At 47.7% G+C, this 14,092-nt stretch overlaps 1 protein-coding gene across 1 annotated transcript in view; it reads right to left on the reverse strand.

Moving 5' to 3' along the window:
* Positions 1–5,199: 5,199 nt before the first annotated feature.
* Positions 5,200–14,092, reverse strand: part of E2F7 (E2F transcription factor 7) — a gene marked incomplete at both ends in the record, with an annotated part of 36,362 nt that continues 27,469 nt past the window's right edge. The window contains 6 exons of the mRNA XM_080935650.1: positions 5,200–5,370; positions 7,371–7,792; positions 8,976–9,231; positions 10,508–10,988; positions 11,965–12,034; positions 12,504–12,689. Coding sequence (XP_080791776.1) covers positions 5,200–5,370; positions 7,371–7,792; positions 8,976–9,231; positions 10,508–10,988; positions 11,965–12,034; positions 12,504–12,689 — 1,586 coding nt within the window. The remainder of the gene's footprint in view (positions 5,371–7,370; positions 7,793–8,975; positions 9,232–10,507; positions 10,989–11,964; positions 12,035–12,503; positions 12,690–14,092) is intronic.

Below are 14,092 nucleotides of genomic sequence, written 5' to 3' on the forward strand. Positions count from 1 at the left end.
ATGCTCTAGGACCCTGGTTGTTTAAGTTGTTTTAAAAACGCTGTCACCGAAAGTCTCTCAGTTGCTTCTGCAGTGGCGGAGTGTGTGTGTAGAGTTAAGCGCCTCACTGACCAAGACCCTCAAAAAACAAGTCTTCTCATGAGATGCAGGTTTAAAATTCGACATAGTTAGACACCATGAATTCTTCAGGAGCATGGTTCAAACTCCAGTGACCATAAGCTACATTAACTCTCAACTGAATTAAGCAGAATTCTGCTGTTTTGCCCACAGATGTTTATCAGCATCACCAATGTTTCTCACCAATTACTCTCCAAGGCATCCCTGCTGCCTGGGCTGTTTCTACCGTAAGGGGGATAATGTCCCGTCTGTCCACCAGTCTTGCATGAGTGGATCTGTCAAGACCACATCAAGGACCCAACAACGCTGGAGTCTCAGAAATGTAGCTGCCAGGTTTTCAGTCCCTGGGATAAGAACTAGAAAGTGGGCAGAAATGAGCCAGCCATCAGTAGCAGGGGACCACACATGGCTGGCAGGGTACGGTGGAAGCCAAGAGACCGGAAAGCATGCACAGCGAGTTACAGAAAGCTCCACTTTATAAGCATTACACACTCTGTGCAGCCCATTCTTCTGAAATAAAATGGAAACACTATTTTAGGTAAATGTCTAGTTACCAAAGCCAAGCAATGAAACAACTCTCTAAAGCTTTATCATTATCATCACCATTTAAAAATTATTTTTTAATTTAACTTAATTAAAAGAAAGCCAACTCTCTTTTAGCCCACTGTTTTGGAGATGTGCCTTTGAGACAGTCATACAACATAGTCACGTCCCATACGGCTTCTGTCCCTAGGAAGCTAAGTGTGGAGTTTGTTTTAGAGGGCTTGGGGGGATTAATTCATTGCATCTCAGAGTGGCTTCTCATAAATGCTGTGAAAGTGTTCTCATCATGTTTTAGCCAGCTTTTAAGTTAAATACCCTTACTAACTTAAGTCTGTAATTTCGTAGTGGCGTGTGAACTGCAAGGCTAGGGAGATGGCTCAGTGGGAAAAGTGTTGGGTGTGCAAGCATGAGGTCCTGAGTTCAAATCCCGGCACCCATGTAAAAGCTCTGGATAGCAGGGTACATCTGTGACTCCAGAGCTGGGGGGGGGATGGCAGAGACAGGTGGACCATGGGGGCTGAGAACAGCCCCCCCCAGTAATATAGGAAAACACCAGATGACATCTGCTGCCCCCTCCCCCAATTGATACAGGCATACACAAGTATACCTCCTTTCCCAAACCAACTTAACTGATCAGTGCTTCCCACTTCTCAACCCATTAACACTCTGGCTCCTCAGAGCCACTGAAATGAAAGGTTATCACTGGGTTAATGTAACAATGGATTTAGGTGTGGGAGAATGGAGATCATCTTAGTGTTTGGTATGGTTTCTTAAATCTGGAAGCATTCAGGCCAGAAAAGACAGAATCAATCACACCTTAACACCCAAACGAATTAACCGCCACAACTACTCTGTTCCATATGAAATATTAAGTACTCCAGGGGTCATCTGGCGAGGTGGGCATCCTGAACGGAAGGATATTGTAACAGGATATTAAAAGTGTGGCTGCAGCATCAGCTACAACAGACGCTCTCTTTCAAAGAAGCTGGGGATTCTGCAAAGCAAGCAACCCCCAAAGAACAAAGAGTAACACATCTATTGAGTTCCCTCACCCTCCAGGTTGTGAAAACTCGAGGAAACAGAATTAAAAATAGATTTAGTATCTGAATTATGCACCCTTGTCCGCCTCCCTCTTGCTTCCTTCCAGCCCTTCCTGAAGCAGGGTTTCTGGTAACTTTCTCCCGCCTGGGGAGATCTTAGGCTTGGGGTAGAGTTCAATTGGGCTTTCTTAGTCAGGAGAAAGGGCACTGGGTGTGTGCTAAGGAGATGATACCATCGGCCTGAGGCTGGTTCAGGTGAACCGCAGAGAAACCAGAGGCTGCTTCGGAAGAACAATGGCCGGAGGGAAATGCATTGCCCGTGTTACAGAGGTCAAGCCTCCTGTGGGACCCAGCTCAAGTCCCAGCTGTGTGAACCAGACTGTACCAACTAACAAGGTGACAGCAGAGCTGACACCTGGGTGCCACCAACCACACCCTCTGAGTCCGGAGAGCTGGGTGGAACTCAAGTTAACAGGTTTTGGTGTGAATGAAATTGAGCATGTGTTATACCGAAGGTGCTCTCACCTTTGACTTCTTGACCAAAACTTCCAGTTGGACTTTAGATACAAGGTCAACGGGATGCTTCCATGCTCCTAACCCCTTTCCCCACCCCCAGCTTTCAGATCAGACTGATGCTGTGTATTTGTGTGTGTGTGTCTCTGTGTGTGTGTCTGTGACAACTACAGGAAGGTCTCAGTAAAAAGATTTGTGTATCCATGTGGCTGCTGTAAGCAGTCTTACCATAAACTGAAGCAAAGAGAACTCACCAGGCTCAGCAGGCAAAGATTTCAGCCACTGAAGCTTACCAACTGATTTGGTCCCGGGGACTCACTGACTCCTACAAGTTGTCACCTCACCTCCACCCCCATGCCATGATGACGACAGACACACAAACACACACACACACACACACACACACACACACACACACACAGAAAATGTTTTAAAAGTAATATACCATACATGTCTTAGCAAATGCATTTATTGTCACTGCTACTTTATAAAGCTTAGTATTTTTTTTTTTCTAAAAGGAAGGATTGGTTTACATGTGGTAGCCTTACAAGTAGACGGATACTGGTCATCTAGCCACTAGGAAAGAGCAGAGCCAGAACCCCAAGACAACGAAGAGGCAAGCAGCAACAAAATTAACACCTACGTAGGCCTAGCCGTGCAACGAGGTAAGCAGGGAGCAGCCTTACCATGCAGCTACCTTAGTACAGAAGGAGCACCTTGCATTGAACAATGTAAACTTAGTAGGTAGGTTCAAGTATAAGTCACACCCCCAACTCTTGTACCGGAATGCAAGGGTTTTGGAAACCCCCCCCTGAAGGCACGGTTTGAGGTAGCGCACCCTCTCAGCGCTGACTCAAAGCCCATGCCCTCCCTTACGTTAGTTATTTCTTCTTGCACTAAACGAGAAGCCCCTGCTTCTGTCCCAGGCACTCAGGTGTAGCCGTACGGCTTCAAAGACCAGTCTTCCGCAAGAGCCCGAAGCCACAAGTGGGACCCTAATACAGAAGTTACGTTTTGTTTCCCACCGGTGGAACTGCTTGACTTGACGCCTCCCAAGAATCCTAAGTCCTCTCCGAGGTTAATACGGTCAATTCACAAACAGCACGAGTAAGTGTAGTAACGAGAAGGAACAGCAAAAGGTTAAACCCAATGAAGACCATCCGGGAAGGAGAAAAGACAAACGGTTTGTGTCTGTGTTGGAATGTCGAGGTCTTGATCGAAATGACCTATGGCAGTTCCTGTGTGTCACAGATCTTAAAAGCAAGCAGTGCACACGGACCCACTTGCTGCATGTCCGATACACTCCTGAAAAGGGGCTACTTTCAGGTTCCAGCAAGGAACCAGCAGTGTGGCTTCAGAGTCGCAGACACCATGCAATTTTTACCTAACTCAAGAAAAAAAAAATTAAAAAGAAAAAAAAAAACTTTTTTTTTTTTTGCAACTTTATAAGCTTAGTGTTGATGAAGAATTTGATTAAGTAGCGAATGTCTTAAACGGCTACCTATCTCAAGTTTCCCAAAGCTAGTGTTGGGGGTAGTAAGGCTAAAAGTATACTGTAGTTAATATAAAGCTACTCTCATCAGACTCCCAGAGTCTCTTAAATTAATATTTTTTATCCTTTTATATAGTATTTCGCAGGGTACAAAAATGCAAAGAGAAGAAATAGCCTTATATTAAGACCCTACATCTAAGAAGTTTAAATAGAAAACAGACTGAACGAAGAGAAGAAAAGGAAGCAAAAAGGCTAAAGGTTGACTTTGAACAAACCAGCGTGTGGTGACGTCAGTGTAGAACACAGGGGACCCTAAAGCAGCTCGGCTCACCAAGGCCACGTGCACTTCCCGCTGTTGGAACAAGCGGCCCCCGGGCTCACTGAGCTGCACTTCCCAGAGCTATCTGTTGGAACAAACGGCCCCCGGGCTCACTGAGCTTATTCTGGGATGAACACTCTCGGAAGTGAACAGAATGCCCATTCCCCCTCTTCTCCTCCCAACACAAGGAACATGTGTGAAAGAAGAAAACAATTGTCTATTGCTGCCTCCCTCCCGTGCTTCATCATTCAGCCAGAACCCTCATCCGGGTTCCTACAGCCTCCGTCCCGATCTGCCATCCCGATTCGTATAAATGGCAACCGTGAGAAGGCACACACCCCAGTACACCGCAGTGAACATTTAGGTTAGGATACACAGGGCACGGAGCAAAAGGAGCTGATCACAGGAGGATTAGTTTTGTTTTAAACACACAGCGAGACCCCGTTGTTCATCGTTGCTGGAGGAGCAGTCACCAGGCACCTTGTCTTCAGTTTTTGTTTCCACACCTCCAGACGGGTCAGGACAGTTCATTAACGACTATGTGTAGCATTCACAGTTATTTTGGTCTTGACATTTATCACGTATATACAATTATCCACATTATTCATAAGCTGAAGATTAAGTGCAGGGCAAAATCATAACAACAACAACAACAAAAGTATAAACATTCAAGTCGCGATACCCTGAAAATATATGTTAGGATGATGCTGTAAACTTTGTGCAGGTAAGTCCCACTTCAGGGACAAAATAAATAACACCATAGGGATCCTCACTGAAGGCGGCTTCCCGGAGCCTAAGGAAACAGTAGCATGTTTAGGCTGCAGAGACTCACTACAGACTTGCTCAGGGCAGGTAGAGAGGCTCATCACCAACACTTACCCTGGTTAAGTGCTAGGCAACCCCCCTTCAGAAAAGCTACAGCAGTCACATAGCAATACTGCGGTGACACCGCGCATGGCCTGGATGCTAGGTGGTATTAGATGCATAATTAGTAATAATTACTTCCAAGGAAACAGATGACCCACGATATCGGGAAGTTAGCAGAGTCAGTGGATTCGGGAGTGGGCGTAAGGACACGAGCTGAGGACTGGGTTGGCCCGGGTTCCACTTAGGACATTTGTCTGGGACACAGGGACCGTCGGGCACTGAGGCGACCCACCCACTGAAGCATCAGGTTAGTCAGGTCCGCTGCTGGAGATTTCTAGTCTCCTCTGGGCTGAGCTAGTGTTCCGTGATTGGTTCCTTTCTCTTCTTCTAAAGGCAGGATCGCCAAGGCTGCCAGGGGTCTTGAAGAATGTCTCCCGATGCCTCCGTTGGATGCTCTTCGGGGTTGCCGGTGCAGGGGACTAAACAGGAGAAGCAGAAGGGAAATAATGTTTCGTGCTCCAAGATGGCCATCTTTTTCCTGCCGGGTTATCACTAAGCTGCCTGCTCTCTCATCTGTCAGCCAACCCTTAGCACAACGCTGATTATCTCAGGGACGGAAGAGCAGCCTACCAAAACATGATACACATGTGGTCGAGGTCTAGAAGGCCAGGGCCATGGCCTCTGCCGTCGCTGGCTCTGTGACACAGGACCAATCATTTCACCTCGATGTCCCTCAGTTTCTGCATCCCCATCAGGGATGAATAACAACCTCACAGGGCTAGAAGGATTATGTGGAAAAAAATTCTGGGATTTTGGGAGATGTAAAGCAAACACACATGCTAGTGGTCCTTTCCGCTAACATCCATCCTCTTTACGGGCCCTGAACTGGAACGGGACAGGATGCTGCCAATTCTCTGGCTCCTGCACTGCCCAGATCGGTGCTCATAAGTAGCCATCAAAAGGCACTGAACTGTTGAATAGATAGCCACACCGGGACAGCATTCACAAGTGTGCAAACTCAGGCCAGTGAAAGAGCTATCTCATGGGGGCTCAACGCTCAACAGACTCTAGGGGACTGAAGAACTGGGACTGTTAATCACAGTGTTTCCCAGGGAAGAGCTTCCAAGCTGGTTATCCAACACCAAGTGGTCAGCCCTGAGATTATATACACAAGTAGCATTATAGGGACTAAGCAAATTACACTCCCCACACCCACAGACTTAGGAATATATAACACATACGTAACAACTATTAAAGAAATTGAGGCCATGAATTTAAGAATGTGAGGCATATGTGTATACGAGAAGGGTTGGAGGGAGAAAAAGAAAGATGGTAAATGACGTAATTAGAATTTTATTTAAAAAACAAACAAACAAAAAAAACCCCCCAAAACCCAGGAGGGTTAGGAGGTGGGCACAACGTCCCACTACTAGCTGAGGAGCTACTGGGGGCTGACTGGGCTGGGAAGGAGAAAGGCAGATTCTTTAATGTGACATTCGCTATACTGACCACAGTGTGGAGCAGGACCCCGCCCAAGAATGGCTGCCTAATACAAACTGGACTGAGTGGGCTCAGAAAGACAGACAGACAGAGAGAGAGAGTGGGGGGGGGGGAAACAGTGTTGGACGGGGAGGGTGGAAAAGATGGGGGGGGTGGGAGTTAGAGGGGATGAACAGAATCAAAATACAGCAAATCATTATTTTTCCAAAAGTGTACGTTCAGGCAAGGGGTATGGACAAGTGGCGAGCATTTGCCTAGCTTATGCGGGGGCCCTAGGTTTAATTCCCAGGACTGCAAAACCAAATCGTGTCTGAATAGGAATATGACTATTTAAGTATGTAGCAAACTTCTGAGCCTCTGAATAACAACTGAAGAATTTCGGCCAAACAGAATGACATTATTTTTTGGGGGACGGCGGGGGGGGGGGGAGAATAAAGAGTGACTGTGAACACTGTCTTGTAAGAATTCCTAACAGATTTCTATGACAGGAACACAAACAGAATCTGATAGACAAGTGCAGAACCGATTATGCGACAGTTGTCTGCGTGTGTTTTATGAGTGTGTGTGTGTGTGTGTGTGTGTGTGTGTGTGTGTAACCTCGGCTCCCGTGTGGTGGGAGCCGAGAAGACTGTGTGAGACAGCGAGCAGGATTTCAGCTGTACAGTTACAATCGGGATGGTCTTAACAGCCTAAAGAGATGAACGCCAGCAGGGAGGCAGTCCAAGTATGAGGGCCGCCGATAACCACGCCCATAAGGTTCCTTCTGCTGTTGAGAAGCCGGATGCCATTGCAAAGATTTGTCCTAAAGCATGACTTCTCTTGTCTTGGAGCCCGGTGCTTTGTGGGATAAGCAGTTAACACTGGGTTCACACTGGTGGGCCTGGATGTAAAACCTCTCCGTATCAGTCACGTGGCTGAGTGAATAGCTAACCGTAGCTAGGCATACCCCATTACGGAACAACGGGATCTTGGGGCTCACCTGCTCTGCCTTTACCATCGACACCGGATGTCTCATGTAGCCGGGGGACTCCGGGTGGACGACACCGTATGAGCCTGGCATCACTGGACTCAGGTTTAGTGAGGGCTGACACTGAAGCTGAGGATCTGCAGAAGGGAGGGTGGATGACTTTGGATTGACCATGGCTGCCGGGCTGAGGAGAAGGTGAGAGGCAGATCCCAGGGTGGACAAGCCGAAGTTCATGGCTCCAGTGTTTGGGAGAGTGCCGGCAGCTGAAGAGATGGGCCCGGGTATTGCGGGAGAGTAGAGAACTGGAAAGGGGCCCAGGCCTGGAGACGGTAAGAACATGCAGGGCACCCCGAAGGAGGGCAGCTGAGGCGAGGAGGGCGCCATGGCATGGGGGGTCTGACCGCCTGGCAAAAGCATGTTAAAGCCATTTAACCCTGAAAGAGAAGGAAAACAAAAGGAGAAAAAAAAATCACAATACAAGCCTCTATCCACGTTCCTATCTCTCATGGCTCCTCCAGTGGAGCCCATGGTGCACCAGTGACCGAAGGCACCTTCTCCCCGTTGGTGGCGAGCACGCGCTTGCTGTGCTCCCGCAGCTGCCGTGGGCGACATCACATAGGTGGTAAAACTACATGTCAACATTTACCTGCAGGGGCTTTGTTTTTTGAGACCCGGTTTCCCTGTGTAGTCCTGGCTGCCCTGGGACGAACTCTGTAGGGCAGTGTGGTGGTTTGAACAGATTTGGCCCACAGGGAGCGGCACTCTTAGGAGGTGTGGCCTTGTTGGAGGAAGTGTATCACTGTGGGGTCGGGCTTTGAGGTCTCCTATGCTCAAGCTGCGTCTAGTATAACACCGTCTCCTGCAGCCTTCGTATCAAAATGTGGAACTGTCGGCTCCTCCAGCACCATGTCTGCCTGCTTGCTGCCATGCTTCCTGTCATGATAATGGGCTAAATCTCTCAAACTGTAAGCCGGCCCCAAATCATTTTATTTAATTTTTAAAATAAGAGTCGTTATGGTTATATTGTCCCTTCATAGCAATAAAACACTAGCTAAGGCTGGCCTTGAACTCAGAGATCCGCCTGCCTCTGCCTCCCAAGTGTTGGAATTAAAGGATGTGCCATCAGCCCCTGGCTACATGCAGGGTCTTGTGGTCAGTGCCTGTGGAGAATTCTTTTTATTTTACTTTCTCTGTGGCTGTGTGAATCCATGCATGAATTTAGACAAACAGGGACATAAGAGGAACACTTTGAATGCTGTGACCTCACCTTTGAGTCAGGGGCTCTTGTTCCTAATGCTGGGCTGTGCACAATCACTGGCACACTCAATCTAGCATTCTGAACCAGCGCCAGATTCGCTTGAATCGGTCATCTTTTAAATAGGTGGTTTCTACATCAAATAAAGTGTAATTCGCAAAACAAACAAACAAATGAAACAAAACCCCACGCATTTAATTTCTTCTGTAGTTGGTGAATGGAGACCAGCAATCTCATCCTTCATTTAAAGGCTGGGAGTGACACAGGTACAACCCGTCAAGGACCTCCTCTCTCTGGTCAGGTGACAGTGGCACAGATGCAAGCCCAGCGCACAGTGTGAAGAACGCCCTGGAACCCCTTACCTGCGGGAGGCTGCATGTACAGACACTGCAGCAGGGGGGCATCTTTGGTAATGTCGTTTTCGCCGGAAGGCTTTTCCGTGTCCGGATTTCTCGGTGGGTATTCGTATTCAGAAGCGACGAAGCTGTTTGGGACAGCCTTCCCCAAAACTCCTTCTGCAGCAGGGAGCTGACCCTGAGCACAGGCATCCTCCGGGGGCGTTGTTCTCCCATTTCCCACGGTCACGGGACAGGCAAGGCCTGTGGGATTTGAGGGTTTCTAAGGACAGCCAAACCAGAAAGCAGAGAAGTGAAACTCTCAGCAATCAATTTTAGAAGAGTTTTCCTAAGTTATCTACCACGCAGACAAGAGATCAGCCGTGTGTCATTTAGATTCGTGGCTCAGTTGCTTTGGTTCTATTTAAAGGTACAACACAGAAACACGTGCTATGTATGTATGTGTAGCTGAGGGTGACGCCTAAGCACAGACATGACGGAGATGACAGTGACGACAGTTTGTCCGTGACAATGGATTCTGAAGGAGAAACCCCTGTGCCACAACAGTAGCAAAGTTACTGTTACAAAGGTGCAACAAAAATAATTTTATGTCGGAGGGACACCGCAACCTGTATTAAAGGGTTGCAGCATTAGGAAGGCTGGGAACCAGTGTCTTAGGGTCTTCTAAGAGATGTGGGCTGGGCCAGAGCCGTCTTGGGGTCTAACACATGTGTTTGCACATTTTTTCTTCTCCTTCGAGTTTTCAAGTAAACATTTGGTTTACTTTTCCCTAAGTTAGTTCTCTGACCATTTCACGCGCGTGCACAACACACCCTGGTTGCTCGGAGACCCCTCCACCTGCATCCATCTCTCTCTACTGCTGTGGGGCCTGCAGGCTCCTTACACCTCTAACCCGAAATGCTGGGCTCTATATAAGGTCAGAAAAAACCATTTTGGCAAAAGAAAGGTAGCATCATTATTTTGGTAATGAGTGAGACTATTATCTCAATGAACGGAGAAACGTCCATGCCGCGTGACTGACCCACCCAGACCTCTAGTCGCCTTTCAGTCTCCTTTGTTCTTTTTTGGTCTGCAGCTAAGGAACCAGGGTCTCTGGGCAGTGACAAGAGCTGAGACAGTCCAGCCTCAGCCCCCCAGAGGCATCCACATTCCTGACCCAGGAACCCCACGGCTTCCAGGGCTCAAATGATTACTGTAAGATTTCCAAACTTGTTTTTGCTGTTTTTTCACATTCACAAAAAACAGACTGAGAAATATACAAACATGTTAACTGTACTAACAGGGGAGCTTTTTACACACACACACACACACACACACACACACACACACACACACACACACACAATTTTGGGGAGGCATTTTAAGTGTGACATTTTTCTTTTAAATAAAAATCATTTTTCTTATCGTATTATTTTATGGTGAAATTATTTTGGAAATACATATGGTCCTATTCCAGACTATACCACTTGAAAGCACATGACTTCGTTAAACTCAGACAAACAGGATGGCACCAGACACACTCAACCATACTCCCTTACCTTGGGCATAACTAGGGACAAGGGGCTGTCTTCAAATTCCTGACTTTGTCTTTTTATGGCAGGCTCATCTTCCTCCTGAAGGTTCCTCTCTTCACACAGGCGCTTCTGAGCAGAGGGTGCCAGTGACAGGTCAGTCGGGACATCAGAGCCACCACTGTCCTCCTCGGACCTTGACTCCGGGGACAGTCCCTCCTGCACACTCCCGTACAGCATGAAAAGCGAGGTGGAGGGCACATAGACCAGGGGCTGGCTGGCAAGCAGAGCTGGCTTCAAGCTCTCTGCGTCTGAGGCTGCAGAAGGAACGGGGACACCTACTTGTCCATTTGGACCGTTCTGCACGGAGAAGGCCTGCAAATCTGTCTGAGCAACAGAAAATACCGGCTGGGCCAAAGGCTTAACACCGTATTCAGAGTCAACGGGGAGGGCAGAGTCCAAGGCGCTCTCGGGAGGCACTGCTCTCTTACCGACAAAGGCTTCCCCCCTGAAATAAAAAGATACAGTGAGTACCAGCAAGTCTCTGAGCTCTGCCACGGAGGGCTCTTCTTCACCAAACCTACATGAGTTCTCACTGTGTGTCTGGGAGATACCAACCCTCTCGAATTTCAACACTTTTGCCAGTTGGACCTTGACTCAAATGCTTCCTTTTTATTTATATTTTTTGAGAGACTTCTAAAATTATTTTTATACACGTGTGTGAGTGCAGGTGTCACAGTGCATGTGTGATGGTCAGAGGGCAGCTTTTGGGAACCAGGGACTGAACCTGGGTCATTAGACTTGGGGGTAATAGCCTTTATCCTCTCTGTGCCGCTCACCTCCGAAAGGCTTCTTACTAATGATATTCTTACTAATGGCTGCTACACTAATTAGCATTCTCTGTCTCTCCTCAGCCCCGCCACATCGCCACATCGTCTGCTCCTTCCCACACACCTGCCGCTACAGCTCTCTCTCATCCCTTTAGTGCTCTGCCTATGCTCTCTAAGATCCCTTCGAAATCACATCTCGCATTTAACTCAGAGGGGTTTTAGTCAGCTGTTGGGTGTGGGCTGTGTGAACCTGGACCTCTTACTCCACGTCTTGGGATTCTAGCTTCTTTCCTCCTTAATGAGGGTAAACATCTCAGCCCCTGAAAAGCTGCTAATAGAGGGTAACAAACATGGGGGCGGCTGGGAAAACAGCCGGTGTTCACTGATAACTGAGCTGCGGTCCTGAGAAAGCAAGGTTAGTGCTCGTGAGTTCTCAGTGGAGCAGCCTGAGAAAAAGCAGCATTCGCTTCCTTTAAGCTACGGTGGCTTAGGGGGCAGTTTCCAGGCATTTGTTGGCCCTATTAGCTTAGGGTTGGGCACATAAGGAAAGATGTGTCACTCCTTCCTAAAAAGAGTGGCTTAAAAGAAAGAATCCATTTTTCGATGGATCAATGTCAATATGGCCCGAGTTCTGGGTTCTTGAAGACCACTTACTGTGAATTATCTTCTACTTTCTGTCTGTAGATGGCCGCCAGACTTCCAATTTCCAGGGAATAGGCTGACCCTGCAAGGGAACGTGGAGGTCAGCAAAGATAGAAGGAGTCTTGCAGTCTCGGATACACACAACAGAGACCATTCCTCACAGCTTAGGGATTATGAAGGCTACCTCAAATTTGTTCTGGTTTGGTTTCAAAAAGGGTGATTTCCAGAAGTCCGCTGTGAATGAGGGTTCCAGGTCTCATTAAGAATAAGCAGGAAAGCAAAACAAGTCGTTTCCCAAGTCACGAGCATCTGTGACATATTGAGGAGGCAGAGCTTGGCGAGCCAATTGATCAAGGCTGACTGGATCAATTTCAGGCATGGGGCTATGTTCACACACTGTGAAGTCAGCATGTCTTTTGCAGCCAATAACTGTTTGACTTCAGGCCAGTGAAAAGTTGGTGGTTGAAAAAAAAAAATGGCGTGGTCTAGAGAGATAATTTGAAAATGCCTGCATCTCCCCATAGCAACCAACGGACTCCAAGGGCAGATACCTTGTTTTCCTCCCTGTGGGCTGCTGGGTTCTGAGCTCACTTTTCTCTGTATCTTCTCAGACGTCTGAACCGTGTTAAAGGAACCGTACCGCGCCAGCCTCTCTTTTGCACACACTCGAATCTGACCGTATGTTTCCTTCTTCAGTTCCGGTAAGACCGATGCAGAGACGTCCAGCAGGTCTTCATCTGGAGAAAGAGAGACAGAACTGCAGAGCCTCTATACAGCTACAGGCTTTGGTCATCTTCATCTCTTTAAGGGATGCTTCCAGGGGGCTGGAGAGGTGGCTCAGTGGTTAGAAGCACTGGCTGCTGGCTGCTTTTCCACATGGCAGCTAACAACTGTCTGGAACTCTAGTTTCAGGGGAGCTGACACCCCCACACAGACATTTATGCAGGCAATACATATTGTATATAAAACAAAAATAAATAAATTTTAAAAAGAGAGATGGCTTTGAACTTAAAGTTGAAATGGAGTTACCCTATTTAGAAAAAGTTAATGAGCTATCTCAAACCCTAATTTCTTTCCACGTCCTGGAAAAAGAAAAGTAGCTAACTATAAAATGAGAGTGAACCCATATGTATCCTAAAATTATTCTAACGGCAACCAAAGTGGGGCGAGATGTTCTTCAGCCCGAATTAGAACAGGCCTGGCATTTTAATGCTCGGTTAGGGTTCAACAGCAAAGGAAACGTGGATTTCGAGAGCCACTTTCAAGATGAATGGAGATCAGCCCCTCTCGCCAAAGCTCCAGGGCAATGCAGAAGCGAGCCTCAATTCCCTACTTTGCTTTTTTATTTCTTTCTTACGCAGGGAGAAGCCCGGTTACCAAGTGACCAAAGGAATAAGGTCAGCAGCCCTGGGGCTGAAGGCTGGGGATGAAGACCCTTTCATCCTTCAGGGTACCAGTATGCTGGAGTGAAGATGGAGAGTTCCAGACCCTGGGCATCCCTCCCTGCGGTCCCCATCTTCATGCCTGCCTTGGCTGTGTATTTCTTATAGAGCTCAAAGCATACATCTTTTAATTATAAATCTGATTCAACAATGTACTTTCACCTCATACAGCCTCGAAACCGAATGAAAAAATAAATCTTTACGGCCTTCACTTTCCTTCGACAAAAGCCCAAACGTACGTTCCTTTTCTAAAATCAGAAAATAAAACAAAAAGAGCAACAACAAAAAAGGTCAAGCCGATCTCAGGGACTGTATTCGCCCGCTCTCCTGAATCAAACCAAAGGCAGAGCAGAAACGGATACACACGTGGCCGGCTCTCAGGATCTGGGCAGACAGCCAGGCGACAGTTAGGCGGGCTTTGGCTGCCCTAATTGACCTGCTTGGAGGTTTCTAGGGTGTGGTGAAGGAACCCAAGGATGCAGCGGGGAGCACAGAAGCATTAGGCAGCTGGAGTTCACACGGCAGGGTGTCCTCTACAGAAAGTCATGCTGTTCGGAAACTGGTCACTTCACCATTGCTTCCTTTTCGACTCATGTCTCAGTCCTGACGGCCTAAAGACCTCAGTGCGGGGGCAAGAGTGGGAAAGGGCTTGAGACGGTAGCTCACATTTCTTTCATTCTCTCCTCGGCTCTCCTCTG

This window comes from Micromys minutus, assembly GCF_963924665.1.
Source record: "Micromys minutus genome assembly, chromosome: 22".
NCBI lineage: Eukaryota > Metazoa > Chordata > Mammalia > Rodentia > Muridae > Micromys > Micromys minutus.